Source organism: Pleurodeles waltl, chromosome 3_1 (genome assembly GCF_031143425.1).
Source record: "Pleurodeles waltl isolate 20211129_DDA chromosome 3_1, aPleWal1.hap1.20221129, whole genome shotgun sequence".
Taxonomy (NCBI): Eukaryota; Metazoa; Chordata; class Amphibia; order Caudata; family Salamandridae; genus Pleurodeles; species Pleurodeles waltl.
The window spans coordinates 1,460,054,756-1,460,081,790 of NC_090440.1; the positions used below are offsets into that span (position 1 = coordinate 1,460,054,756).

At 45.8% G+C, this 27,035-nt stretch overlaps 1 protein-coding gene across 5 annotated transcripts in view; it reads left to right on the plus strand.

Moving 5' to 3' along the window:
- CD164L2 (CD164 molecule like 2) overlaps positions 1-27,035 on the plus strand; it is a 184,075-nt gene that overhangs the window by 35,937 nt on the left and 121,103 nt on the right. For 3 of the 5 annotated variants that reach the window (XM_069225044.1, XM_069225047.1, XM_069225048.1), the window contains exons 3-5: positions 15,082-15,165; positions 15,831-15,872; positions 16,924-17,086. In XM_069225044.1, the coding sequence (XP_069081145.1) occupies positions 15,082-15,165; positions 15,831-15,872; positions 16,924-17,086 (289 nt within the window). Of the gene's footprint in view, positions 1-15,081; positions 15,166-15,830; positions 15,873-16,923; positions 17,087-21,746; positions 26,154-27,035 lie in introns of those variants that run through there. The other 2 variants (XM_069225046.1, XM_069225049.1) reach the window with 1 other exon arrangement.

Genomic DNA, 27,035 nt, shown 5'->3' on the forward strand with positions numbered 1-27,035 from the left:
TGAGGCTCTGCTAACCAGAACCTCAGTGGTTATGCTCTCTCATTACTTCCAAATTGTCACTAACAGGCTAGTGACCATTTTTACCAATTTACATTGGCTTACTGGAACACCCTTATAATTCCCTAGTATATGGTACTGAGGTACCCAGGGTATTGGGGTTCCAGGAGATCCCTATGGGCTGCAGCATTTCTTTTGCCACCCATAGGGAGCTCTGACAATTCTTACACAGGCCTGCCACTGCAGCCTGAGTGAAATAACGTCCACGTTATTTCACAGCCATTTTACACTGCACTTAAGTAACTTATAAGTCACCTATATGTCTAACCTTTACCTGGTAAAGGTTGGGTGCAAAGTTACTTAGTGTGAGGGCACCCTGGCACTAGCCAAGGTGCCCCCACATTGTTCAGAGCCAATTCCCTGAACTTTGTGAGTGCGGGGACACCATTACACGCGTGCACTACATATAGGTCACTACCTATATGTAGCTTCACAATGGTAACTCCGAATATGGCCATGTAACATGTCTATGATCATGGAATTGCCCCCTCTATGCCATCCTGGCATAGTTGGCACAATCCCATGATCCCAGTGGACTGTAGCACAGACCCTGGTACTGCCAAACTGCCCTTCCTGGGGTTTCACTGCAGCTGCTGCTGCTGCCAACCCCTCAGACAGGCATCTGCCCTCCTGGGGTCCAGCCAGGCCTGGCCCAGGATGGCAGAACAAAGAACTTCCTCTGAGAGAGGGTGTGACACCCTCTCCCTTTGGAAAATGGTGTGAAGGCAGCGGAGGAGTAGCCTCCCCCAGCCTCTGGAAATGCTTTGTTGGGCACAGAGGTGCCCAATTCTGCATAAGCCAGTCTACACCGGTTCAGGGACCCCTTAGCCCCTGCTCTGGCGCGAAACTGGACAAAGGAAAGGGGAGTGACCACTCCCCTGACCTGCACCTCCCCTGGGAGGTGTCCAGAGCTCCTCCAGTGTGCTCCAGACCTCTGCCATCTTGGAAACAGAGGTGCTGCTGGCACACTGGACTGCTCTGAGTGGCCAGTGCCACCAGGTGACGTCAGAGACTCCTGCTGATAGGCTCCTTCAGGTGTTAGTAGCCTTTCCTCTCTCCTAGGTAGCCAAACCCTCTTTTCTGGCTATTTAGGGTCTCTGTCTCTGGGGAAACTGCAGATAACGAATGCATGAGCTCAGCCGAGTTCCTCTGCATCTCCCTCTTCACCTTCTGATAAGGAATCGACCGCTGACCGCGCTGGAAGCCTGCAAACCTGCAACATAGTAGCAAAGACGACTACTGCAACTCTGTAACGCTGATCCTGCCGCCTTCTCGACTGTTTTCCTGCTTGTGCATGCTGTGGGGGTAGTCTGCCTCCTCTCTGCACCAGAAGCTCCGAAGAAATCTCCCGTGGGTCGACGGAATCTTCCCCCTGCAACCGCAGGCACCAAAAAGCTGCATTACCGGTCCCTTGGGTCTCCTCTCAGCACGACGAGCGAGGTCCCTCGAATCCAGCGACACTGTCCAAGTGACCCCCACAGTCCAGTGACTCTTCAGCCCAAGTTTGGTGGAGGTAAGTCCTTGCCTCACCTCGCTGGGCTGCATTGCTGGGAACCGCGACTTTGCAAGCTACTCCGGCCCCTGTGCACTTCCGGCGGAAATCCTTCGTGCACAGCCAAGCCTGGGTCCACGGCACTCTAACCTGCATTGCACGACTTTCTAAGTTGGTCTCCGGCGACGTGGGACTCCTTTGTGCAACTTCGGCGAGCACCGTTTCACGCATCCTCGTAGTGCCTATTTCTGGCACTTCTCCGGGTGCTACCTGCTTCAGTGAGGGCTCTTTGTCTTGCTCGACGTCCCCTCTCTCTGCAGGTCCAATTTGCGACCGCCTGGTCCCTCCTGGGCCCCAGCAGCGTCCAAAAACGCCAAACGCACGATTTGCGTGTAGCAAGGCTTGTTGGCGTCCATCCGGCGGGAAAACACTTCTGCACAACTCTCCAAGGCGTGGGGGATCCATCCTCCAAAGGGGAAGTCTCTAGCCCTTGTCGTTCCTGCAGTATTCACAGTTCTTCAGCCTAGTAAGAACTTCTTTGCACCAACCGCTGGCATTTCTTGGGCATCTGCCCATCTCCGAGCTGCTTGTGACTTTTGGACTTGGTCCCCTTGTTCCACAGGTACCTTCAGACAGGAATCCATCGTTGTTGCATTGCTGATTTGTGTTTTCCTTGCATTCTCCCTCTAACACGACTATTTTGTCCTTAGGGGAACTTTAGTGCACTTTGCACTCACTTTTCAGGGTCTTGGGGAGGGTTATTTTTCTAACTCTCACTATTTTCTAATAGTCCCAGCGACCCTCTACAAGGTCACATAGGTTTGGGGTCCATTCGTGGTTCACATTCCACTTTTGGAGTATATGGTTTGTGTTGCCCCTATCCCTATGTTTCCCCATTGCATCCTATTGTAACTATACATTGTTTGCACTGTTTTCTAAGACTATACTGCATATTTTTGCTATTGTGTATATATATCTTGTGTATATTTCCTATCCTCTCACTGAGGGTACACTCTAAGATACTTTGGCATATTGTCATAAAAATAAAGTACCTTTATTTTTAGTATAACTGTGTATTGTGTTTTCTTATGATATTGTGCATATGACACTAAGTGGTACTGTAGTAGCTTCACACGTCTCCTAGTTCAGCCTAAGCTGCTCTGCTAAGCTACCATTATCTATCAGCCTAAGCTGCTAGACACCCTATACACTAATAAGGGATAACTGGGCCTGGTGCAAGGTGCAAGTACCCCTTGGTACTCACTACAAGCCAGTCCAGCCTCCTACATTGGTTGTGCAGTGGTGGGATAAGTGCTTGAGACTACTTACCACTCTTGTCATTGTACTTTTCATAAGAGAAAAATATACAAAACAAGGTCAGTGTATATACACATAGCCAAAAAGTTTTGCATTTCCTCTTTTCACTCTTTTCTAAGTGCTGAAAAGTACTCCTAAACTTTCAAAAAGTTCTTAAAAGTTTAAAAAGTTTTTTTCTGTCTTTCCAAAAAGTTCTGAAAACTTTTTTCTCTTTCTCTATCACTTTAACTCTCTCTAAAAAATGTCTGGCACAGGCCAAAGTGTTGATCTGTCCAAACTTGCATATGACAACCTTAGCTGGAAAAGAGCAAGGAGTCTCTGTATAGAGAGAGGTTTGAGTGTAGGGAAGAATGCTTCCTTGGAACTGTTACTTAATATGCTTAGAGAACAGGATAAGGCCATAGGTGCCCCAGCTGTTGAAAAAGTACCTAATAGTTCCCAATCTGATTCAGGGACTCCCCCAGGAAAAGATTCAGGAAAGAAACTTCCTAGCCTGCCCATTACTAGACAATCTAGCATAGATGGTAATGATGATGAGCCACACCAAATAAATAGTGTTGTCTCACATCATAGCAAAAGCATTTATTCTCACCATACTGGTAGTAATGTTTCTGTAAACCAAGCTGTTAGGGTGCCTTCTGTAAGGGACAGGTCTCCTTCTGTTCATTCCCATCATAGCTCTGTTTCTAGAAATGTCCCTCCCACCAACCCTGATGACAGAATGTTAGAGAGGGAACTCAATAAGTTGAGGGTGGAACAAACCAGACTGAAGCTTAAAAAGCAACAGCTGGATTTGGATAGACAGTCTTTTGAATTAGAGAAGGAAAGACAGAAGTTGGGTTTAGAAACCCATGGTGGCAGCAGCAGTATTCCCCATAGTCATCCTGCAAAAGAGCATGATTCCAGGAATCTGCACAAGATAGTTCCCCCTTATAAGGAGGGGGATGACATTAACAAGTGGTTTGCTGCACTTGAGAGGGCCTGTGTTGTACAGGATGTCCCTCAAAGGCAGTGGGCTGCTATCCTATGGCTATCATTTAGTGGAAAAGGTAGGGATAGGCTCCTTACTGTGAAAGAAAATGATGCCAATAATTTTACAGTTCTTAAGAATGCACTCCTGGATGGTTATGGCTTAACCACTGAACAGTACAGGATAAAGTTCAGAGAGACCAAAAAGGAGTCTTCACAAGACTGGGTTGATTTCATTGACCATTCAGTGAAGGCCTTGGAGGGGTGGTTACATGGCAGTAAAGTTACTGATTATGAAAGCCTGTATAACACAATCCTGAGAGAGCATATACTTAATAATTGTGTGTCTGATTTGTTGCACCAGTACCTGGTAGACTCTGATCTGACCTCTCCCCAAGAATTGGGAAAGAAGGCAGACAAATGGGTCAGAACAAGGGTGAACAGAAAAGTTCATACAGGGGGTGACAAAGATGGCAATAAGAAGAAAGATGGTGAAAAATCTCAAGATAAGCATGGGGATAAGGGTAAAACCAAAGATCCCACTTCAAATCTTAAACACTCTTCAGAGGGTGGGGATAAAACAAATTCTTCCTCTTCTTCCCAACCTGCACACATTAAAAAGCCTTGGTGCTTTGTGTGTAAAAATAGAGGCCATAGGCCAGGGGATAAGTCCTGTCCAGGTAAACCCCCTGAGCCTACCACCACTAATACATCAAGCTCTAGTGCCCCTAGCAGTAGTGGTACTAGTGGTGGGACTGCTGGCAACAGTCAAGCAAAGGGTGTAGTTGGGTTCACTTATGGGTCCATAATGGAAACTGATGTAATCAGTCCCAAGACAGTTTCTGTCACACCTAGTGGCATTGGCCTTGCCACACTGGCTGCTTGTCCCCTTACAATGGATAAGTACAGGCAGACAGTTTCAATAAATGGTGTTGAGGCCTTGGCCTACAGGGACACAGGTGCAAGTTTCACTTTGGTGACTGAAAACCTAGTGCCTCCTGAACAACACATCATTGGACAACAGTATAAGATTATTGATGTCCATAACTCCACTAGGTTTCTTCCCTTAGCTATAATTCAGTTTAGTTGGGGTGGAGTTACTGGCCCAAAGCAGGTGGTGGTATCACCTAGCTTACCTGTAGACTGTCTCTTAGGTAATGACCTAGAGGCCTCAGGTTGGGCTGATGTAGAGTTTTATGCCCATGCAGCCATGCTGGGCATCCCTGAGGAATTGTTCCCTCTCATTTCAAGTGAAATGAAAAAGCAAAGGAGAGAAGGCCTGAAAACTCAGGATCCCTCTCCATCAACAGGTAAAAAGGGTATCACAGTATCCCCTAACCACCCTACCATTCAGGATACCATTCCTGTGGTGGGAGAAACCTCTCCTGGGGTGGTACCTGTTCCAAGGGAATCATCAGCTGGCAAAGCTGGACTCCCTGAGGTGGAAGTACCTCTCTGTGGGATAACTAACATTGGTGAGAAAAACAGCACCATTTTAGTTAACATGGAGCATCCCTCCAACCCTCCCAGAGAAACTTTAGTGAACAAACCCTGCACTACCTCACAACACTTAGGACAGCATCCCTGCCCTAGTGTGGAGCTCATAGGACAGCATCCCTGCCCTGCTCCAACTCAAGAGAAACAGCATCCCTGTTCTCTCTTCCAGCCAGATGGACAAAGTTTTTGCCCAGCTATGGCTTTTCTGAGACAGCATCCCTGTCTGGCATTTCCATCACTACAAATAGGTTCAGTGGACAATTCCCACTGCTCTAAACTAAAACTTACTGATAGAAACTCTGAAAATACATCTTCACATTGGTGCTTAGCTAAAAAACTTCAAACAGGGTGGTTTACATCCCCACAGGGAAGTAACCATATAGTGGATGATAAAGGGAGTAACCAGTCTATTGCAGAGCTACTCTCTACTTATCACCACTTAGACAATAAAGTCTCAACTGGCCAAGGTTAGCCTTATTTCCTTCGTTTGGGGGGGGGTTGTGTGAGAAGGTAGCCTCTTTCTAGCCTTGTTACCCCCACTTTTGGCCTGTTTGTGAGTGTATGTCAGGGTGTTTGTCACTGTTTTCACTGTCTCACTGGGAACCTGATAGCCAGGCCTCAGTGCTCATAGTGAAAACACCATGTTTTCAGTATGGTTGTTATGTGTCACTGGGATCCTGCTGGTCAGGACCCCAGTGCTCATAGGTTTGTGGCCTATATGTATGTGTCACTGGGACCCTGTCACACAGGGCCCCAGTGCTCATAGGTGTGCATGTGTATGTTCCCTGTGTGGTGCCTAACTGTCTCACTGAGGCTCTGCTAACCAGAACCTCAGTGGTTATGCTCTCTCATTACTTCCAAATTGTCACTAACAGGCTAGTGACCATTTTTACCAATTTACATTGGCTTACTGGAACACCCTTATAATTCCCTAGTATATGGTACTGAGGTACCCAGGGTATTGGGGTTCCAGGAGATCCCTATGGGCTGCAGCATTTCTTTTGCCACCCATAGGGAGCTCTGACAATTCTTACACAGGCCTGCCACTGCAGCCTGAGTGAAATAACGTCCACGTTATTTCACAGCCATTTTACACTGCACTTAAGTAACTTATAAGTCACCTATATGTCTAACCTTTACCTGGTAAAGGTTGGGTGCAAAGTTACTTAGTGTGAGGGCACCCTGGCACTAGCCAAGGTGCCCCCACATTGTTCAGAGCCAATTCCCTGAACTTTGTGAGTGCGGGGACACCATTACACGCGTGCACTACATATAGGTCACTACCTATATGTAGCTTCACAATGGTAACTCCGAATATGGCCATGTAACATGTCTATGATCATGGAATTGCCCCCTCTATGCCATCCTGGCATAGTTGGCACAATCCCATGATCCCAGTGGACTGTAGCACAGACCCTGGTACTGCCAAACTGCCCTTCCTGGGGTTTCACTGCAGCTGCTGCTGCTGCCAACCCCTCAGACAGGCATCTGCCCTCCTGGGGTCCAGCCAGGCCTGGCCCAGGATGGCAGAACAAAGAACTTCCTCTGAGAGAGGGTGTGACACCCTCTCCCTTTGGAAAATGGTGTGAAGGCAGCGGAGGAGTAGCCTCCCCCAGCCTCTGGAAATGCTTTGTTGGGCACAGAGGTGCCCAATTCTGCATAAGCCAGTCTACACCGGTTCAGGGACCCCTTAGCCCCTGCTCTGGCGCGAAACTGGACAAAGGAAAGGGGAGTGACCACTCCCCTGACCTGCACCTCCCCTGGGAGGTGTCCAGAGCTCCTCCAGTGTGCTCCAGACCTCTGCCATCTTGGAAACAGAGGTGCTGCTGGCACACTGGACTGCTCTGAGTGGCCAGTGCCACCAGGTGACATCAGAGACTCCTGCTGATAGGCTCCTTCAGGTGTTAGTAGCCTTTCCTCTCTCCTAGGTAGCCAAACCCTCTTTTCTGGCTATTTAGGGTCTCTGTCTCTGGGGAAACTGCAGATAACGAATGCATGAGCTCAGCCGAGTTCCTCTGCATCTCCCTCTTCACCTTCTGATAAGGAATCGACCGCTGACCGCGCTGGAAGCCTGCAAACCTGCAACATAGTAGCAAAGACGACTACTGCAACTCTGTAACGCTGATCCTGCCACCTTCTCGACTGTTTTCCTGCTTGTGCATGCTGTGGGGGTAGTCTGCCTCCTCTCTGCACCAGAAGCTCCGAAGAAATCTCCCGTGGGTCGACGGAATCTTCCCCCTGCAACCGCAGGCACCAAAAAGCTGCATTACCGGTCCCTTGGGTCTCCTCTCAGCACGACGAGCGAGGTCCCTCGAATCCAGCGACACTGTCCAAGTGACCCCCACAGTCCAGTGACTCTTCAGCCCAAGTTTGGTGGAGGTAAGTCCTTGCCTCACCTCGCTGGGCTGCATTGCTGGGAACCGCGACTTTGCAAGCTACTCCGGCCCCTGTGCACTTCCGGCGGAAATCCTTCGTGCACAGCCAAGCCTGGGTCCACGGCACTCTAACCTACATTGCACGACTTTCTAAGTTGGTCTCCGGCGACGTGGGACTCCTTTGTGCAACTTCGGCGAGCACCGTTTCACGCATCCTCGTAGTGCCTATTTCTGGCACTTCTCCGGGTGTTACCTGCTTCAGTGAGGGCTCTTTGTCTTGCTCGATGTCCCCTCTCTCTGCAGGTCCAATTTGCGACCGCCTGGTCCCTCCTGGGCCCCAGCAGCGTCCAAAAACGCCAAACGCACGATTTGCGTGTAGCAAGGCTTGTTGGCGTCCATCCGGCGGGAAAACACTTCTGCACAACTCTCCAAGGCGTGGGGGATCCATCCTCCAAAGGGGAAGTCTCTAGCCCTTGTCGTTCCTGCAGTATTCACAGTTCTTCAGCCTAGTAAGAACTTCTTTGCACCAACCGCTGGCATTTCTTGGGCATCTGCCCATCTCCGAGCTGCTTGTGACTTTTGGACTTGGTCCCCTTGTTCCACAGGTACCTTCAGACAGGAATCCATCGTTGTTGCATTGCTGATTTGTGTTTTCCTTGCATTCTCCCTCTAACACGACTATTTTGTCCTTAGGGGAACTTTAGTGCACTTTGCACTCACTTTTCAGGGTCTTGGGGAGGGTTATTTTTCTAACTCTCACTATTTTCTAATAGTCCCAGCGACCCTCTACAAGGTCACATAGGTTTGGGGTCCATTCGTGGTTCACATTCCACTTTTGGAGTATATGGTTTGTGTTGCCCCTATCCCTATGTTTCCCCATTGCATCCTATTGTAACTATACATTGTTTGCACTGTTTTCTAAGACTATACTGCATATTTTTGCTATTGTGTATATATATCTTGTGTATATTTCCTATCCTCTCACTGAGGGTACACTCTAAGATACTTTGGCATATTGTCATAAAAATAAAGTACCTTTATTTTTAGTATAACTGTGTATTGTGTTTTCTTATGATATTGTGCATATGACACTAAGTGGTACTGTAGTAGCTTCACACGTCTCCTAGTTCAGCCTAAGCTGCTCTGCTAAGCTACCATTATCTATCAGCCTAAGCTGCTAGACACCCTATACACTAATAAGGGATAACTGGGCCTGGTGCAAGGTGCAAGTACCCCTTGGTACTCACTACAAGCCAGTCCAGCCTCCTACATGGACCGTGAGTATCTCCGATTTCATATGCCATCCCTGTTGTCAGTTAGGCGCTATCTTTGGTGTAAGTCAGTAGACAGGGACAGGCACCGGGTCATCTCCATGGTCCCTAAACGGCTCACATGTGTTCCTATAGAGAGGGGAAACGAAATGGACCAGCAATGGAGGCACATCCCCAGGCCCAAAGGGGCCTACACCCAAGGCTCACCATCTAGCCCCGCACTTCCTCTCATCTGCACTGTGGGCCAGAGCCCCTGCCTCAGAATAACTCTGTATTGTCAGAGGCAGCCGCATGCCGGCCCATTCCCAGGCCTCCTCCACACACAAACTTCACTCAGTCTTCAACTTCGCTCTAGCACCTGCTTCTCTGTAGGTGGCCCTACTCTCTGGTCACTCACTGTGGCGACTGGAGGAGTCATTGTGTATTTCACATCCGATATGTCTTTCTGGAGCTCATACGCATACGTCTGCGAGTGATTCTTCAGTCGTGCCCGGCTGCCATCTTGTGGAGCAACTTGCTCTTCCAGAAATCAGTGCCCCACGAATCCCCACTTGCTCATTCTCTTTGCCCAATCACTGCTCCGACATCTATGTAGTACCTTGAACGTGTCTGGGTCCAGGATGTGGGTCGAAAGGGGCGCTACCAAAGGCGGATGACGGAGGGGTCTGGATCACTACTAAAGTGCGACCGCCATCTTGACGCCTCGGCCACGCCACCCTGACTCTAATTTCTTATGAATTAAGATAACAACTGAAGACACCAAGAGTATTGGACCTTTGAATTTCTCAGCTTTTTTTGTTGCCTCCAGCTTTTTGAATGACTGTTCCACTATGGTACAGATCTGAAATCAGGTGTGTCTGGGTCATTGCTGATTCGAACTAGAACCGCCTTTCCTAAAGGGAACCTGTATGTGGATTCCCTTCCAGAATGTCACTCGCAAGGCTTCTCATTGCCATCTAGTAAGTCATCATTGGTTTGAAAGAGATCGAGAAAGAAAGAGAGAGAGGGAGAGACCCACCACATATTTGGGAACAGAGAGCTGTAAAGCGGTGCCCTACAGTAGGCATATCATAGCAGACCTTTCCCATTCAACTTGTTAAGCAACTGCTTCTACCACAGCATTACAGGTGCTCCAAATTTCTGTGTTGTTGCATCTGCATTTGGGATTTTTTAGGTGCTACACATAACCCAAGACTTGACAGGAGGAGGTTGAGCTCTGGTCACTTGAAATCCTTCAAAGGTACCCTGCCTCAGAGGGCAGTCAGTGGTCACTGGGTAATGCCTGTGTTTTCCATAGAGCTTCAGCTACTACTGCACTTCATTTGAGTAAGTATTTTCATCCTTTTGTATACTCAACTCTTTCAAAGTTGTCTAGGTCAGAAAGTCAATGTGTACTCGAGGAGGTGCTAATAGATCTGGAACTCACACCCTGAACATTCTTGATATCCTCCCTAGCTCACCTGGGCCCCGGGCAATTCCTTAATCATAATTTTGAATGGAGTGATATTGCCATATCCTCAATATGACCTGCTGGCAAGGGAGGCTTTAGGGCAGTGTGACTGGTGCAGAAGCACTGGGCGCTGACCTGGAGGGGTGTACTGACTGCAAGGGGGGGCCAGGGGGCGCTGTGTTGAGCAATAACTTACGATTTAAAGGTACCTGCTGCAGAGTTCCATATCACTTCAGCTTTCAGGCAGCAATAAAAATGTCAAGATAACTATTGTGAGTAATGTTCATGCTAGAGAGAGAGATAAGGGTTTTGTCTAGTGACAGTTTTGACTCACCATAAAGTAGCGCAGAGGATTAATGTACCTGCTGCAAAGAGCAGATCTGTATTTATGTGGATAGCTGAGTGGATTAGTAAATCCAGCCTTTACCAGTACTATTAACAAATTAAGGGCCAGATGTAGGAAACAATTTGCGACTCGCAAACGGCAAAAATTGCCGTTTGCGAGTCGCAAACCGGAATTTCCTATGCAGAAATGCATTTTGCGAGTCGGGACCGACTCGCAAAATGCATTTCCGACTCGCAAATAGGAAGGGGTGTTTCCTTCCTATTTGTGACTTGCAGTGGTATGCAATTCCATTTGCGACCGCGTACGCGGTCGCAAATGGAGTCACAGTTACCATCCACTTGAAGTGGATGGTAACCCACTCGCAAATTGGAAGGGGTCCCCAGGGGACCTATTCCCCTTTGTGAATGGACCCCAAAATATTTTTTCAGGGCAGGTAGTGGTCCAAGGGACCACTACCTGCCCTGAAAAAATTCCGAAACAAAAGGTTTCGGATTTTTTTTTTTAGTGCAGCTCGTTTTCCTTTAAGGAAAACGGGCTACACTTAAAAAAAAAAAAACTGCTTTATTGATAAAGCAGTCACGAACATGGAGGTCTGCTGACTACAGCAGGCCTCCATGTCAGTGAGTGCCCATAGTCGCTATGGGGCCGCAATTTGCGACCCACCTCATTAATATTAATGAGGTGGGTCTTTGCGACCTCATAGCGACTCGCAGACGGTGTCTGAGACACCGTTCTGCATAGCAAATTGCGAGTTGCAATTTGCGAGTCGCTTCGACTCGCAAATTGCAAGTCGCAATTTGCTTGGTACCTACATCTGGCCCTAAATGTATGTGTGGGGGGGCTATAGAGAGACGAAGGGCACTTTTGCAGGGTGCTAGTGAGGGAATCCAAGGCGGAGGCAATGCGAGAAGGGCACCACTAGCAGTAAAGCCGACCCTGCCTGGTGGCACACTCATCAGTCCACTTAGGAACTGCAATATTGGAGTTTTTAACTCCCCATCTGGGATGCTTGGGTACGATTGACCCATTCACCATTGATGATCTAGGACTCCTTCCAGAGAGCAATTGATCATTTATGTATTTATGTGCAAATTTTGTCCTGATGATGGCCTGAACTAATAAACGTCAGTACGCCGTTGAAACAAATCAGTGGATTTATGGCTTCTGACCAATGACATAATTCAACTGATTTTTCTGATCTTCATTTTAATGTTTCTTATGAGTCTAATGTAATGGCCCATCGCTGTTTATTTTCATTTGTATTATGTGTTCTCACATGCCCCATTTACGATTTTATCCATGAGCACTATGTGTCCACCATCTATTCACTGCACATTACCTTTAAAATGTTAATGCTGTCTACCTGTTTGTTTCCTTGTATATACCTAGAAAATACAGACAGCAATATTCAGCTGCTTGCCATTCCTATTCCTTCTTCAATAATTTAATTGTTTCCCAAGTATTTTGCTGTAATTATTTACCGTTGAGCCATTGTCGCGTGGTACTAGAATTCACCCAGTCTCAAATGGATCTAGGGGTTTCTCCTGTTGTTTCTAATTATTCCGGTGCCTTCTGGGGCACCTATTCAACTACAAATGTATTTGTAGCACTTTCACAGTAAGGCTATAGGGGTTATGTTATCCTTTGGGGAGAGAGAATTGGAGCTCTCCTGTGACTGTCGCTAGGAAACCTTTTGCTCTGAGCCATTTTGCAATGGCTTGTTTACAGTCCATGGCCAAAAAAAAAAGTACCTGAAAAGATGTCACAAATGTCTCATTTGCACTTTTACAGCTGTGCCTTTTATCCTGATGTTCAAGCAAGCCTGATTACCAAGCGGGGCAACCCAACAGCTAAAAGCCTGGGCAGCTGCTATTTGTGTCAAACGTCTCACAAATCACTACAGTGTTCTATATTCAAATACCTACCAACCCAGAGGTGATTGGGCTTCTCACCAATCAGAAATATACTTTTCTGGTGCCAGAAGAGTTTACCCAAATTCAATGAAGTCGGATTCTGGGCTGTAGTTCTCAGTGACAAGTAGGCACATGGACACAGTTTAACAGGAGACGCCCGCTGCTTCATCTAATCTCCAAAGACAGATCCACAGACTGGGGGGTCTGGTGCTTGAAGTGGTGCTACTACCCTAAGTAGGTCTCCCATAAGTAACAATCTTTAGAGGGTTCAGCTCGTGTGAGCAGCTGGTTGTATACAGAAATCATGAATATGGCATCAATGAAGGCCCTAATACACCCTCTGAACCCAGGAGAGAATTAGGCTTTAGGGTTAGGGTCTAGTTTCATCTTTAAATCGTGCTGTTGTTGCAACCTCTAGGTAATAAGGGCTAGAAATATGGTTAAAACGGTTTCAGAATTTAGAAGACCAGGCTGTGCTCACAAGGTAAATCACTATGTCTTAGGGTTAAAGAGGAAAGCCCTTGCCTCCCACAACATCAAGGAACACGAGGAGTTTCTTATCTGTTCTGGCATATATCTCTTGGAGCCAATGAGACTCTTAAAATGCAGTTTGGTTCTGGCCAGCTGAGCTTCAAGGCCCTTTAAGCTATTTCATGGTTCATTGCCGTTCCACAGCAGGTTTTGCCTCAGGTCCACCAGGTCAAGGGTCTGCTCATCTCCCATTAAAGACCATCTCAGCTCTTTCTTCTTGCACGGCAAAGACCTAGACTTGTCCCAAGCTTTGCTGAAAACAGCACTCCCTGCAATTATGTCTCTGGTCAGGCATCCCTCCATGTCTCATAAAGCCCAGAACACCACCTACCGGCTCAAGAGTCAGTACTTGTTTAAACTGGTGCACTGTCAGGAACCCATGGCCAATTGAGTTATTGTTAAAAAATCATGACCACCTCACCCCCAACCAAACGGAGATTGTATTGCCATGCCTTCTTCAAAGTTCACAAACACGGAGGGGCTGGCATAAATCCGGCAAGAAAACTTGGATTTCTAGAGAAGCATGGCAGACTCCCTGAGTAAGGACTGTGGAATTCACAACCAATAATTGGCAGAAAATAAAGGTGAGATGCCGCAGGATGTGGACTCACAAAGGAGACACTATACCCAGGAAGAGGGAGACCGTGGCATAGAAAAAAGAGAGGGGCAGATCTGTAGGCACAGCTAGCAAGAAGCAGAACAAGATTTGGTCAACCAACTGTTTTTAGGTCGGAAATTGTTATAGGTTTAGCTAAGGAATTGTCCAAGGGGCTGCTCCAAGAAAAAGAAACTCAAAATGAGCTTATATTATGGAGGCAACATTTTACTGTGAAGAAAACAATTCAGACTGCACTTGGTTTCTATCCCCACCACATGTAAACAGTCGCAGCTCGCAGGGATTACAGGGGGCGGTGCAGCGCGGGGGGGAAGAATAATAAAATTAAATAAATACGTTTAAAAAGAAACTTACCACCGCACCGCCGATCCTCGTCGTCTCAGTAGCAGACACAGGCTCCCAGCCTGCCCTGCGGCCAATCCTGCCACTGCTCAAAACAGCATTAGGATTGGCTGGGAGCACCCTGGCAGGCCGGGAGCCTGTGCGTGCTCTCTCCAGCCCGGCAACACAGTTCCGGGCTGGAGAGAGCACAGTGCGCATATGCGTTTGGCCAGCCCGAGACAGTAGGCCAAACATACATACACACTGAGGGGAGTGCACAGTGCACTCCCCTCAGTGCTTGTCACCCCACATGGCCCCACCCCCTTTAACAATGAAAGGATAATAAACCTAGTTTATTATCACCTAGTTTATTATGTTTTCATTGTTAAAGCATTTGCAGCAGTTGTTGGTGCGGGGAGCGACTCTCTTCCGCCATAGCAGAGAAGGTGCCACTGCATGTAAACACACAAAATAACACAGATTAGGATATGTAGGTACACCTTTGAGAGTTACAAACAAATGATCTCATGCTTGAATCTCAGTTGTCGTCAACCATCATTGTTGTCGGTAGAAGGGGAAATTGCCACCTTCTGACATGGGTGCAGAACGGTTTAAATAACTTCTGAATTCAGCAGAGCACTGTACTCTGCCGGTAACCAATACAGAAACACATACGAACCATCTCCAGTGAACTAACAGATATCGATTCCAGTAAGAAAAACACCAGGTCATTGTAAACAGGGTAGGATTGCCCCACAATGGGAGGACTTCTAATTTAGGTGTGTGTGTGCCACAGTGAGCTTCCTCCTGATTATCATACAGGACAGGCTGCATGCACCTCATGGTTCTATACGACTTGAACTGTATCTGTTGCCAAGGAAACTCTGCACATCATTAAAGCTTCATGACACCTCTTTCTCTTTCAGAGAACAGCACCTGTGTCCCGAGCAGGGAGACTGAGACCGTGAAGGAGGGGTGCTTTGTTGACAGCGACACCGAGATGTGCAAAGGTAAGGTGAGACGCCCCTGAGGCTATATGGTTGATTACACCCATATCACAAACAGGGAGTCTCAATCTCCCTTCAGAAGATAACTGTGCTAAGAGAATCCTCATCTCCTGCTATATTCTTGCCCGGCAGCAAGAGCTGCAGTGAGGCAATGGTGCAGGCTTGCTGGCTGTTAATGAACTCTCAACTCATGCAGTCCTCATATCTCTCAGTAAGAGTCACTATGAGGAAGGATGCAGGGCTGACCATGGTTGCCTCCCATCTCCTGCAGTCCTTGTCTCTCTCAGCTGGATCCATTGTGGTAATTAGGCAGGAGTTCAAGCTGCCAGAACATCTCAATTTCCTCAGCTCCTGGCATCCTAGTAGAACCTGATGTACAGGATGGTGTGTGGGGAGGGGGTCCCTGCCTGTGCAGGATCTCCCACCCCTGCAATCCGTGTCTCTGCCTGAGGGAGACACTCTGAGAATGGTCCATGAGTGCTGGCTTTTAGACTTCTCGAGCTCTCCCTGTCCTTGGGCTCTGAGGAAGTCACTGTAGGGCACTTTAATCCCAGACTCACCCCACAGGGGGTGTTATGCAATATGACTCTGAATCTGGCACTTGAAGTGTTTTCCATAAATTTCGCAATTTTGAATTACTCCCTCCCTCTCTATCTCTCTTCCTTCAGATTCCCACACTCACTCCGAGGATTCAGAAACATTGAACAAAGGTAAGAAGTCACTCTGTGGATTGGGGAATATTGGAGCCAAGAATTCACCATTGACAGTAGATTCGCCTTCCAGGTGGAAAATGTTTTAATGTGTTCTGGTGTTGCCCTGTGTCACTTCAGTGCCAGGGCTGGTGGGCCAATTTCTTCTTTCATTTACTATTTTTTCATTGTTAAATATATAAATTCTATGCCTATATGACTACAAAATAAAAATAGAAACATTTAGTTAGCACATTTCTATAGCGTATAGTCACCTACAGTATAGTTGAGTTTCACGTGTTAACAATAACGGCAACACACGGTGGTACAGAGAACAGGCAGAGTTGCTGTAGAAGAGAAAGGTGTTAAAACCGTGGAATTGGTTCAAGAGGAAGGAGAAGGGAAGAAATGGAGGTTGATGTTGGTGGGTAAGGTGAATAGGTAGGGGGTGGACAGGGTAGAGAATTGGCAAGGGGTGGTATAATGGTGAAAATGAGGAGGGTGGAGGAAAAACTGGATGGAAGGGTGGGGATTAACAAAGTACATATCATATCATAAAAGTATTACGACCTTTCTCAGGACAGATCAACGGGCGTTGCCAATGTTTGTTACAAAAGGTAATACTTCAAGCATTCTGGCACATGAAGTATTACCTTTATTATGGAAAAACAGAAAAAGCAAAGCTAAATGTACCGAGATTCCAACCAAAAAGCTGGACTTACTGAACATCTGAAACTTGATGTTGGACGCTTTGAGACTTTTTTATATTACTCCCACCTGAGTCTGGCCTCTTTCCCATCTTTTGTCACTGCTTGGCACCTCAAAAGGGGGGGGAGGGGAGTGGGTAGCCTATTGATATAGAAGTATTATGCGGTGGCTAGGCAGGGAGTAAATTAATTAATGCACCAAAATCAAAGAAAAATCAAATCTGCCTCACGCCAACAGCTTTTCATTTGTAGCGATCATTTAGAAAGTTTCACTATCCTATAATTAACAATCCATTAGTGTGGAGGGGAAGGAAGATGTGTGGAGATCAAGTAAACTGAAGTCCCATCTCTTCTTCTTTCTGCAGAACCAACTCCAGCCTTGCCTCTGACCGGCAACCCCGAAAACCCACCACCTGTTTTCAGCGTCACCAGCTTCATGGGAGGCATCATCCTGGTGCTGATAGTGCAGGCCATCCTCTTCTTCACTCTCCGGTTCATCAAAGCAAAGGACAGCACCTACCAGACACTGTAAGAGACCCCTCACCCTCTCCTTGATGCATCAGTCATAAAATGTGTAGAAGAAAAAGGGGGCCAGCTTACTGGAAATGTTGACTATGGTAAACATCTCTTTCCAGGTTGTTATGGGCATTGTTTCCAGTCCTGAACCTTTGTGTGATCACCAAATGCATTCTGGATGTTGTGATCTTGTTTTGCCTAAATTGAACTAGTTAGACTAGTTCAATTTAGTGAAATCTTCAGGGCTGGAGTCAGTGTTTGCAGTGTCTCGAAATGAAGTTTGATTGAGGTGCCCCCTTTTTAATGCAGTGGAACAACTGCCCCCTTATAACCTGGATTTGGAAGGGTGGTATGTCCTTTCCACTGGGGTAAGTAGACCCAGGCTACTTAATTATTATGATGTGATCTTTAGGGTGCTTTATGTTCTATGCAAAGGGCATATACACATAATTGTTTTGATAGTGATATGTGCCCCCAATTTAAAGTTTGGAGTAGAAGTATAAGACGATAGATTTCAGGTGGAAGGACATGACACCTTGAATATTGGTGGAGACAAACACAACCCTTGTGAGTTCTTTTGTGGTGGGCACTAGCATTTACTGCTGTTTTCCCAGCCCTTAAACACTCTTGCACTTCAATCGGATGTCCAGCTATGGAGATCTTACTCCAGAAAATGGGGACAGTTTATTTGAACTTAGGCTTGCTTTAGAGTTTGGGATACATGATACTTTGTCACAAAGGTGACAGATAGCCTGTCCGCTGCATTACAAATGCAATAGGATATAATACACTTTTAATATGGAGGACAGGATCTCCGTCATGTTGATGATGCAGTATCACACCTGCTGCATTCTAAATCAAGCCTTTGACTCTTCATGACACAAGCAATTAAAATAAACTTAAACCAGAATCAGAAATTCATCAACATTACATGATTAATTTACATATTAGAAAGCATAACTATTACTCAAGAAATAAAAAAAAAACAGACACAGCAAACTCTGGGACTGACTTATGACTCAAAGCAGTGCTTATGCAGTCAGTATGTTTAATGAAAATTACTCGGGGGCCTTATAGTTATTCTTTCTGGAAATATTTTAGTGTCTTCGGAGAAGCCTTGTTTTAACAAATCTATCAATATGGAAAATCTGCCAGACAGCATACTACAATTTATCAAATGGGCTATGCTGTGGCCGCCTTTTGCCCTAGTTTTTCAGTCACCTGGTTTGACTCAGGTGTCTCAAAATCAGTCAAAACTAAAATTAAGGCACCCAAAAACAAATATGTTGTCAGTGTGTGAAAGGGCTAGGCCCCTAACTCAGGAGTCTTATTTTCCAATTTACTGGTTAACGGGGAAACAAGTAGTCAGTGTCTTGGGCAATGAACACACTGTGGGCAAAACCCATAATGGGCCCAACTATTCTCAGATTCATCATTAAAGCAGAAGAATGGCCGATAATGGTGTTTAGCTAGCTGACCTAGCATGTTTCTTCTGGATGACGAGATATTTGGGCCTATATCTCAAACCTGGAATGTTGGGATTTGAGGCTGGTCGTGGCTCTGGTCACCTGGGCTGCAAGACCCTTGTGGCCACTGTATGTCTCACTTCATGGAGATGTTCTCCTTACAGACATCTCTCCAACGGGCCATGCACTTTATCTTCACAACAATGAACATCACAAGTTCCTTTTCTTCAAAGGAAGGCTGCAGTTGCATGGTTCCTGTTCCTGGCAATAAGATAAATAAGTAACAAGCAGAGTCCTGGTCCTGTCAAATGTCTTGATAGACTGGTTCTCAGAACTCAAAGTAGAAGTTGCGGCCTCAAAGTGTTACGGTTTATTTCTTTTTGGGGGACCTGTCTATAAGCCAGGGCTGATCAAAAGGCAAGCTAGCTATAAAATTCAAACACTATTTCAGTCAGGACAGAGTGCATCTTCTTCAGCTTTTTCGATTTCTTTCCAGGAGTTTTCAGATAATACAGAGAGGGCCTATCACCTGATTGTCATAGGGCTGTGTGTAGACCTGGAAGAAGAAGCACTCTTACAGCCCAGGTCTGCTGGTTGCTAGGCAAAGCCTAGCACAATACTGTGAGAAGTAGAGCTCATGTACTCTTACTGGGCTAAATCTGGTCAAACTCTAAGGTTCTGTATTCGGTATCTGGAACTTATCACCAGGCACATAAGACTTGAGGGTACCACTCTCAAAATGACAACAGGACCTGATCCAACATGTTGTAGAGCATTTGCTGTGCCCTCAGGGGAACTCCATTCATTGAACACATGGTTTTCTTTCATAATATGCACATAATGCAGTCTTCTTTTATAATATGCACACAATGCAGTTCTAATGTGATGGGGTGAAGGTAGTGAGGAACAATGATCTAGGACTAGAGGAATTTTTTCAATCTTGAGCACGGATAAAACATTTGGGGCACATTTATCAAGACTTTTAATCCGGACAAAGACATACAAAGTGACAAAAGCAAGTCAAAGTCTTGAAAGGGTATTTACTTTCCAGTGCAATACTTTTTTTGCTCATGTTTAGTAATTGTTTCCAGCGCAAATAACAAGGCTGGTGCTTGGCTGTTCCAGTGAATGGGGCCATGGCTTTGTGATGCTAAGCCTTAGCTAACAAAATTGGCAGACCAGGCTTAGTGTAAAAAATAACGCCTCTCTGAGACAGCAGCAAAGTTGGAGAAATATATTTGTTTCTTCAAACACCTCATACATTGCATGTATGCTGCAATGTAGAGCACACATCCAAAATGTGAAATGTTTTAAAAATTGTGAGGCATAGAATTCTGTACTGGAAGGGTAGACTTTGATTCCTAAACCTAATGCACACACCTCTGCTCCTGGATGCAAAAGTGTGCTCATGGTGCCAGGCGGCCTGTTTGTGCCCCAGCCTGGGGGAAGAGAGCAGCAGCAGGCCATATTTAGTAAATATGGCTCTGCACTGCTCCCCCCTCCTTGTACAAATCAGCTCAGTGATTTAGGTTGCTGCGCTGCATTCTGCACCTTTTAGTAAATCTGCCCCTTCCTTTTTCCCAAATGACTATAATTAGCAGCTACAACCATCAGATCTCTCCATAACCTGTATGAAAGGGTGCCAGCGACCTTTATTTAGGGGGAGAGGGCCGCCTTAGGTGACACACCTGTCAAACACACCCTGGGCACTGTTGAGAGATGTTCCCAAAATCATGGGACACCTCCCGTGGACCCGCTGAATTGGGGTGGCTATCAGTGCCCCTTTTCATGTGCGGTTCCCGATTTACTTCTGCAGTGAGGTGGAGGCATGTTGTGAGGTAGGGTTAGATGCAGATAAGGTATGTGGTTCCTTTAGTGTTGGTGAACATACTGGAGTCATCATTGCCGCTCATGTTGAAGGAAATAGGTCCCTTGGAACTTGGCTGAAGTGAGGTCACTAACTTAGATTAGGGGCAGACGATCGATACCTCCCTAACTGTTGTGCTGGAGGGACTTAGGTCCCCTATTAGTGTTTGAACGGCACATTGTGGTACTCTCGGTGTTGCGATGAAGTGACAGCAGGTTGAGGCAGTAGGACGTGCCCCACCCAATCAAAAGCCTTTAGCCTCCAGAGTGGAAAGACGCAGAACCCAGTGACTGACCAGCGTGTGGACGCAGCTCCAGTGGCGGGGGGTAGCAGAGGTGGGATCATACTCTGGGGCATGACAGAGGTGAGAGGTGGTGCTAAGGTTGGAAGGCCCACGGGCAGTGCTACCCCAGTATCTCCGGAAACTACCTGTGAATTTAGTCCTTAGAAATCATCACTTTCCCTAATGCTGTAAAATCATGTTGAGTTCCTTGGCAGATTATGTTTCTACATTATATCTCATGTGTAATTTTACATCTACTTTGTGTTCCTTTACACTGATTTATTGCTTCCTGTGTTTCCTGGTTACATTCTAAAATTCTCTGGTGCTCACTGGTGTTTTCCAAGGCCATTCTAATTCCACATTGGGTTCCCTGACACCTGTTGCTTCTACACTGGACCCCATATTGGTGTTACTTTCATGTTGTGGTCCCTGACACCTTGCACTCTGTTTCTATATTGTGTTACCTGACACCATTTTACTTTCAAGTGGCACTACACTATGCCGCTTCCCTTGTGCGCCCCGGTGCAAATCTACCTCCACAGTGTGTTCTCTGGCACTACTTTGATTCCATATTTAGTTTCCTGATGCCGTTTTAGATTCTTATGGGATTCCAACACGCTATTTCAATTCAGCGTTCACGCTGTGTGTCCTTGTACCATTTTATTTCTACGTTGTGTTGTCTGATACCATTTGTCTTGGATGTTATGAAGCATCTTGCTTAACCCTTCTGCCCCTCACCCCACTGTGCTTCATAGTTGTGCTCCCTCTTTTGCTTTCACGTTCCGTTTTCTGGCACAATGTATTCTGCTTCAACATTGTGGTCTTTGACACTGTATTATATCCATGTTGCTTGTTTCACTAATTTACCCCCACGCTGTGCACCTTAGTGCAGCTCTACTTCCTCATTTTGTTGCTGGCGCCATTTTGTTTCCTCAATATGTTGCATGAATCTGTTTTACCGTCACCTTTGATTGCTTGCTTTATTGCAAACTGTCCAAGATGTGAAGTATGTGTCTTTCTTTTTTTTTGTTTTTCTTTCATGCTTTCGTTGCCCAGGGAGGATCAGCCACAGTAGGCCAACGTGGGCGAGTATCAACAGTTCCAAGATGGCGTGCTGCAGTTCCCGTGCTATTGTATCCCACCCCCCACAATCCACCACAGCGAACCCTATTGACATAGCAGTAGTGGGCTATTTGACCTTTTGGAAAATAAGAATTCTCACCAAGACTGGCGTTTGACAGCCCGCCCGAACACCTCGTCCAAAAAGACTCATTCTGGCAAAACGTTTCCCAATTTCTCCTCTGGTCATCCATGTTGTTGTGACTCTCGAATTGGCTATGAGAGAGGATGCTCTTAGTAGAAAAAAAGGGGGGGTTGCCTGTTGTCAACAGAAGTGGAAAATGGATGTCTTGTTTTTGGTCTAGCAGAAAGCTTTGAGATATTGACCATATCTGAGCTTTACGCTGCCCTCAAACCACACTACAAATGATAGCAGCAGACCCTATCATCATCCCCAAGAAAGAACAAATCCTAACAACACACTCTCGCCCTTAACCCGCGTCCCGAAATGTGGTGTTCTCTGTTCGGGGTCATATTCAATTTTCCATCCCATGGATGTAGTGGGCCAAGGTGAATTTGCTTACGATGATCGAGGGTAGAACTCCTTCACCATGAATCAGAGTTCAGTCTGATCGATGGGAGCCTTGCAGTGGTAACTAGAGGCTCTTTGTAATCTGACCTGAACCCCAGTTTTCACTCCAAAATGTAACAACTAAAATTACATTCATAACTATCAGGGATACCCTGAATTGGTCTTTCGTGCTGGATGAACTCGTCTACTTCTTTTATGTAGCTCAATATACCTGTAAGGCCATCACCAAAATTACCTAGACACAAACTTTCCCTCTTATGTTAGAAAGGTTCCACTATGTGAGGTGTTTGAAGGCTTCGGTTTGAGATAGGCCCAAACTTGGAGCTATAATGGTTCAGTTCACTGAAACGCAGACAATCCTGACATTGCCTCCTGCTTCCCGTCCCATCCTAATCTCAGTGTGCTCTTGGGCCTCTGATCAGCAGCTTGAAGCACAGAGGAGCTCAAAAAGAGTTGAAAAATAGAATTGACCTGACTGAAAAAGAGATGTGATGTAGGAGATGATTTATAATTTGGTCCTTATGTGAAGATGTGAGGAGGCTCTTGACAAAAAGAAATTGAGCTACAAATGGAGAAGAGCATTGAGTGGTAAAAAGCAAGCTTGTATGCCACTGAAACATTCCTCGTTTCCTTCAGTCACTTTCACAGCTAAGAATACGCCACCCCGCCCTCCACGCTAGTCACCCTCCTCGACCTCCTGTTTCTTAGCATGAGGGTTTCATGTGTGTGGTGTGTATGTGTGACGTGCTTTAGAACGATCTAACCCAGAATTTCCCAGACCGCAGTAAGCATGGCCTCAAAATCACCTCAGCACTACCACCTATCACACACTGCACTCTGGGCCCAGAATGGGGAATTAAACTGTACATTTTGGTTTGAAGTGTTTTTCACAGAGAGAGACCCTTGTAGTACTTAAGGAGACTTCGCACATCACATAACTGTGAGACTCATTATTTGGCAGACAGCCAAAGTAGTATCTGTTTCCTGTGCCCACAAAGACTTCAATGGAGTACCACTCACGGGTATTTTTGATAAACCTCACCTCCCCAAAAATGTTAACGGAGTCACTTATCAGGCGCTCATATTTCTTTTTAAAGTCATGTTCTTCCAGACCAGAAACCCTATTCACAAAATGAAGGGTATTTGTGAAACCTTCCAGGGCGGCACTACCCCCCGGATATAAAGTCTCTCTCTCCCTTCAACAAACTGGCTAAGAACCTCTGGGGATGTCTGGGGTGTGCTGGGTTGTCTACTTTTTGCCGGTGTGCTGCTGTAAATCTTGAATTAAAGATTCGGAATCTGGCTTCTCCCCTTTTTGTTGTATTGCGATGCCGCTTGTCTTTATTTTCAACCGAACTTCTTCCACCCCCACCTTTGTTTCGATTGCCTTACCTCCTCCGTGCCATCAGTGTAACTGTCTAGCACTCCTGAAGAGAAATAGCAATTAAAGTTTCAAAAAAAAAATGCCGCTCTCGCACGCTCTAATCTGCCACGCGTCTGGGCATAGAGGCGCTCGGTGTAAAGCAGTAATCTCAGACTCGAAAAACGACCGAGTACTGCATGCCAGGGCTTTCTGGATAACGTGTTTTTTTTGGCTGAAAGGGCGAAACTAAGCGCCGGGTTTACTAAAACGTGGCGCAGCCCGGTGCTGTGCGCAAATTGTCAGCACCACGCTGCGCCAGTTTTAAAAGGCAGGAATGAGCCCTATATTCTCTAAAATATGGCGCATCCCTGTGTCCCCCCTGTGCAAGGATGTCTGCATTGAGGGGATTGATTGATTGTTTATGTGGGTGAAGGTGTCCCTTCCTGCACATAAACAATCTACAATGGCGATTTGGCACTTCTATGTGTGCTGCAGAATGCAGCACACATTGAAGCAGAAATTTGTCAGTTTTCATTGATTGTTTATGTGCAGGAAGTTGTCCCTTCCTGCCCATAAACAATCATTCATGGCCTTTTGGTCTTGTTATATGTGCCCCAGAATGCAGCACACATGGAAAAAGCAGAAACAAGGGGGAATAAAAGTATTCCTCGTTGTGCAATGCTAACGCTACCCATTGGGTGGCACTCGTTTTTGGGGCTCCCAAATTTACGCATTCTTGTAAAACTGGGGCAACATCATAAGCAATGGTTTTGCGGTGGAACACCCACAGCAACACCCATTGCATGCCCCTCTGGCGCAGAAAACTGCGTCAGAGAGGCCCATATTTACAAGGTGGTTTAAGCCACAAAAAGTGGCTTAGTGCTGCCTTGTAAATGTGCCGTACTGCACAGCGCCACGAAGCGTCACAAAAAGTGATGCTCCAGTGGCGCAAGGTCCTTGTAAATCTGGTCCACATTTTGGTGTACCAACACCCATTCCCCTTCTGCCCCGTCCCATTGGTGATCCTAACGTCGGACTCTTTAGTGCTCACAGGTTATGTCTGGTCTCAATACTTTAGAGCAGTGACAGCTTGTTAACACACATTTGCATACACGCCAACATTTTAGAAGAGAAAAATGAAAGATTTAAAATAAATCATTGGGAGAATGTATTGCTCCCATTGTCTTCTATTGAAGGAGAGTCAATTTTAGGTGGGGGACAGCCAAAATATGCAATTTTTCATTTAAAAAAGCTCATGTCTCCCGTCTGAATCGGGTCTATTGGCATATATGGGTTTGCCCCTTGTGTATGGGAGCTGTTAAAGGAGAAGGAAGGGAGTGGTAGAAGGGTATCCGGTGGGAGGATATCAGGGGTATTTTGTGACCATAATATTATCTCCTGAAATACTGTTTAGGTTAGTGTGGATTATTGTTAACCCGGTTGTTACTATTTTTTGGGACTCGATAATAAGGGACTCCTTATGTCTTTAAATCGATTTTTCAGCTGCAAAAATGTGGTGCAAAATCCTAAAAAGCCAGGTTTGGCTGAAGGTGTCCCACATGACAGGTGACCACTTAGTAGCTACGAATAGCTAGAGACACACTTTAAAAGATCTCTCATCAGATTTGTTAAATGACAAAAGTTACATAAAACACCACTTGTCCCAAAATAATCTCAACGCCTTCAAATGAAAAACAGTCTAAATCTGCCCTGCTGGGGATTCTAACATACGATCTGCAAGGCCTGCACAGATCTCGTTGCAATAAGTGTTCATGTTATAACCCAGGTTTTGGGGTGAGGGCGTATTATCCTGGTTTACTCAGTAGTCTTGACGCGTGGGGGTGGGCTTTATTATGATTGCTATAGCCTATTTCAGCAGAACTTTCTGCTGTATCTGGCATAGCTAGAGCTACATACATAAAGGCCATTGTGGGAAGGTGCCTTATAGCAGCACAAGAAATGACTACAAGAGGCCCCAGAATTTAACAAACAGCATCGGAAATAGTTTTGTTGTGGAGAAAGAAAGATCTAAGTAACAAAAATACATTTTTCCTGGTCTCCAAAAAATGGAATTAAATCTACAAACATAGAGTGTAAAAAACAAACATAGAAGAGTTATATGTTACAGAAAGAATTCAAACCAATGATATACTTGTAGTTGTAGTACCAGATGTGCATGCATGGTGTGGAACGGTTCAGAATGGGGAATGTGCTGTTAGTGCAGGTGAATTTGTAAATGAATATTGGAGAAACTAACATGTTTGTGTTGAAAAGATCACCTGTACACTGGAGAAGATGAACACATTCTTTGTTTCAAGATAAAGCATGCAGCATACCCTGGCAACTTCATGTTCAACTAACTCCCACAGAATTTTCAGCTCAGATTTCCAAGGATGGTTGTGAGATCATAAAGGAATCAGTGCAATAAACAAATGATATTGAGAACATACCACAATATGTTGAGAATGATACTGTTTGGTTATTGCAAGGGAAAGTGTTGATTCTGTTTTGTTATGGGTCTTGAATTTATTTCTCATTATGGTGTATGGTTATTTGTTTGTTTCAGCGCACTGCACTGTTGTACGATGACCTTCCTCTGGACAGATTTACTTAAAGAGACTGACACCTGTTCTGTTATTAACTAAACAAGAATAGCCCATTCCCCCATCTTTAAGTGCTAGTATGAATATCAACTTTTGACTTGCACCAGCTCCTTTCTGTACGGGAACACAATTCAACTCCAGACATATGTCATCCATGTTCATCTTCTAACAATAAATAGAGCTTGAGTTTTGCAAGTTATGGGTCCCATGTTGTACCTTTCTCACTTAGGACAGCTCACAGAGAAAGAAAAAAGTGATGGATGAAAGGCTTGAATTAATCACACCATTGATAAATATTCTGTTCCTTATTCCATTCTTTTTCGGTCACTGCAGAGAGTGGTGCAATATATGCAAATCAGCTTTGGCCATTCCCACAAAAGGGGCCGTCAAACCTGAAGTCCTATTATGTCATCCTGTGGAGACCAATTTCTTCTTTAGGATAGGAACACAGCCAGCCATAGACATGTTTTTTCCAAGCCAGGTTGTATCAAGAAGGTCTGCTTCAGTTTTACAGATAGCAATGCAAGAGACCCACAACTGAGCATATCTATGCAATATAGGCCAAACAACTAGAAAAGATAAACTGTCATTGGTTTTGCTTCCAAACAGAGGAGATTTGGCAGTTTAGTTTGACGGTGCCATTCCAGAGTTGGGGGCATTGCTTCGAGTTCTACTCAGTTGATCCAAAACCCAAAACAATGACCCCCTCAGTCAATATATAGAATTCC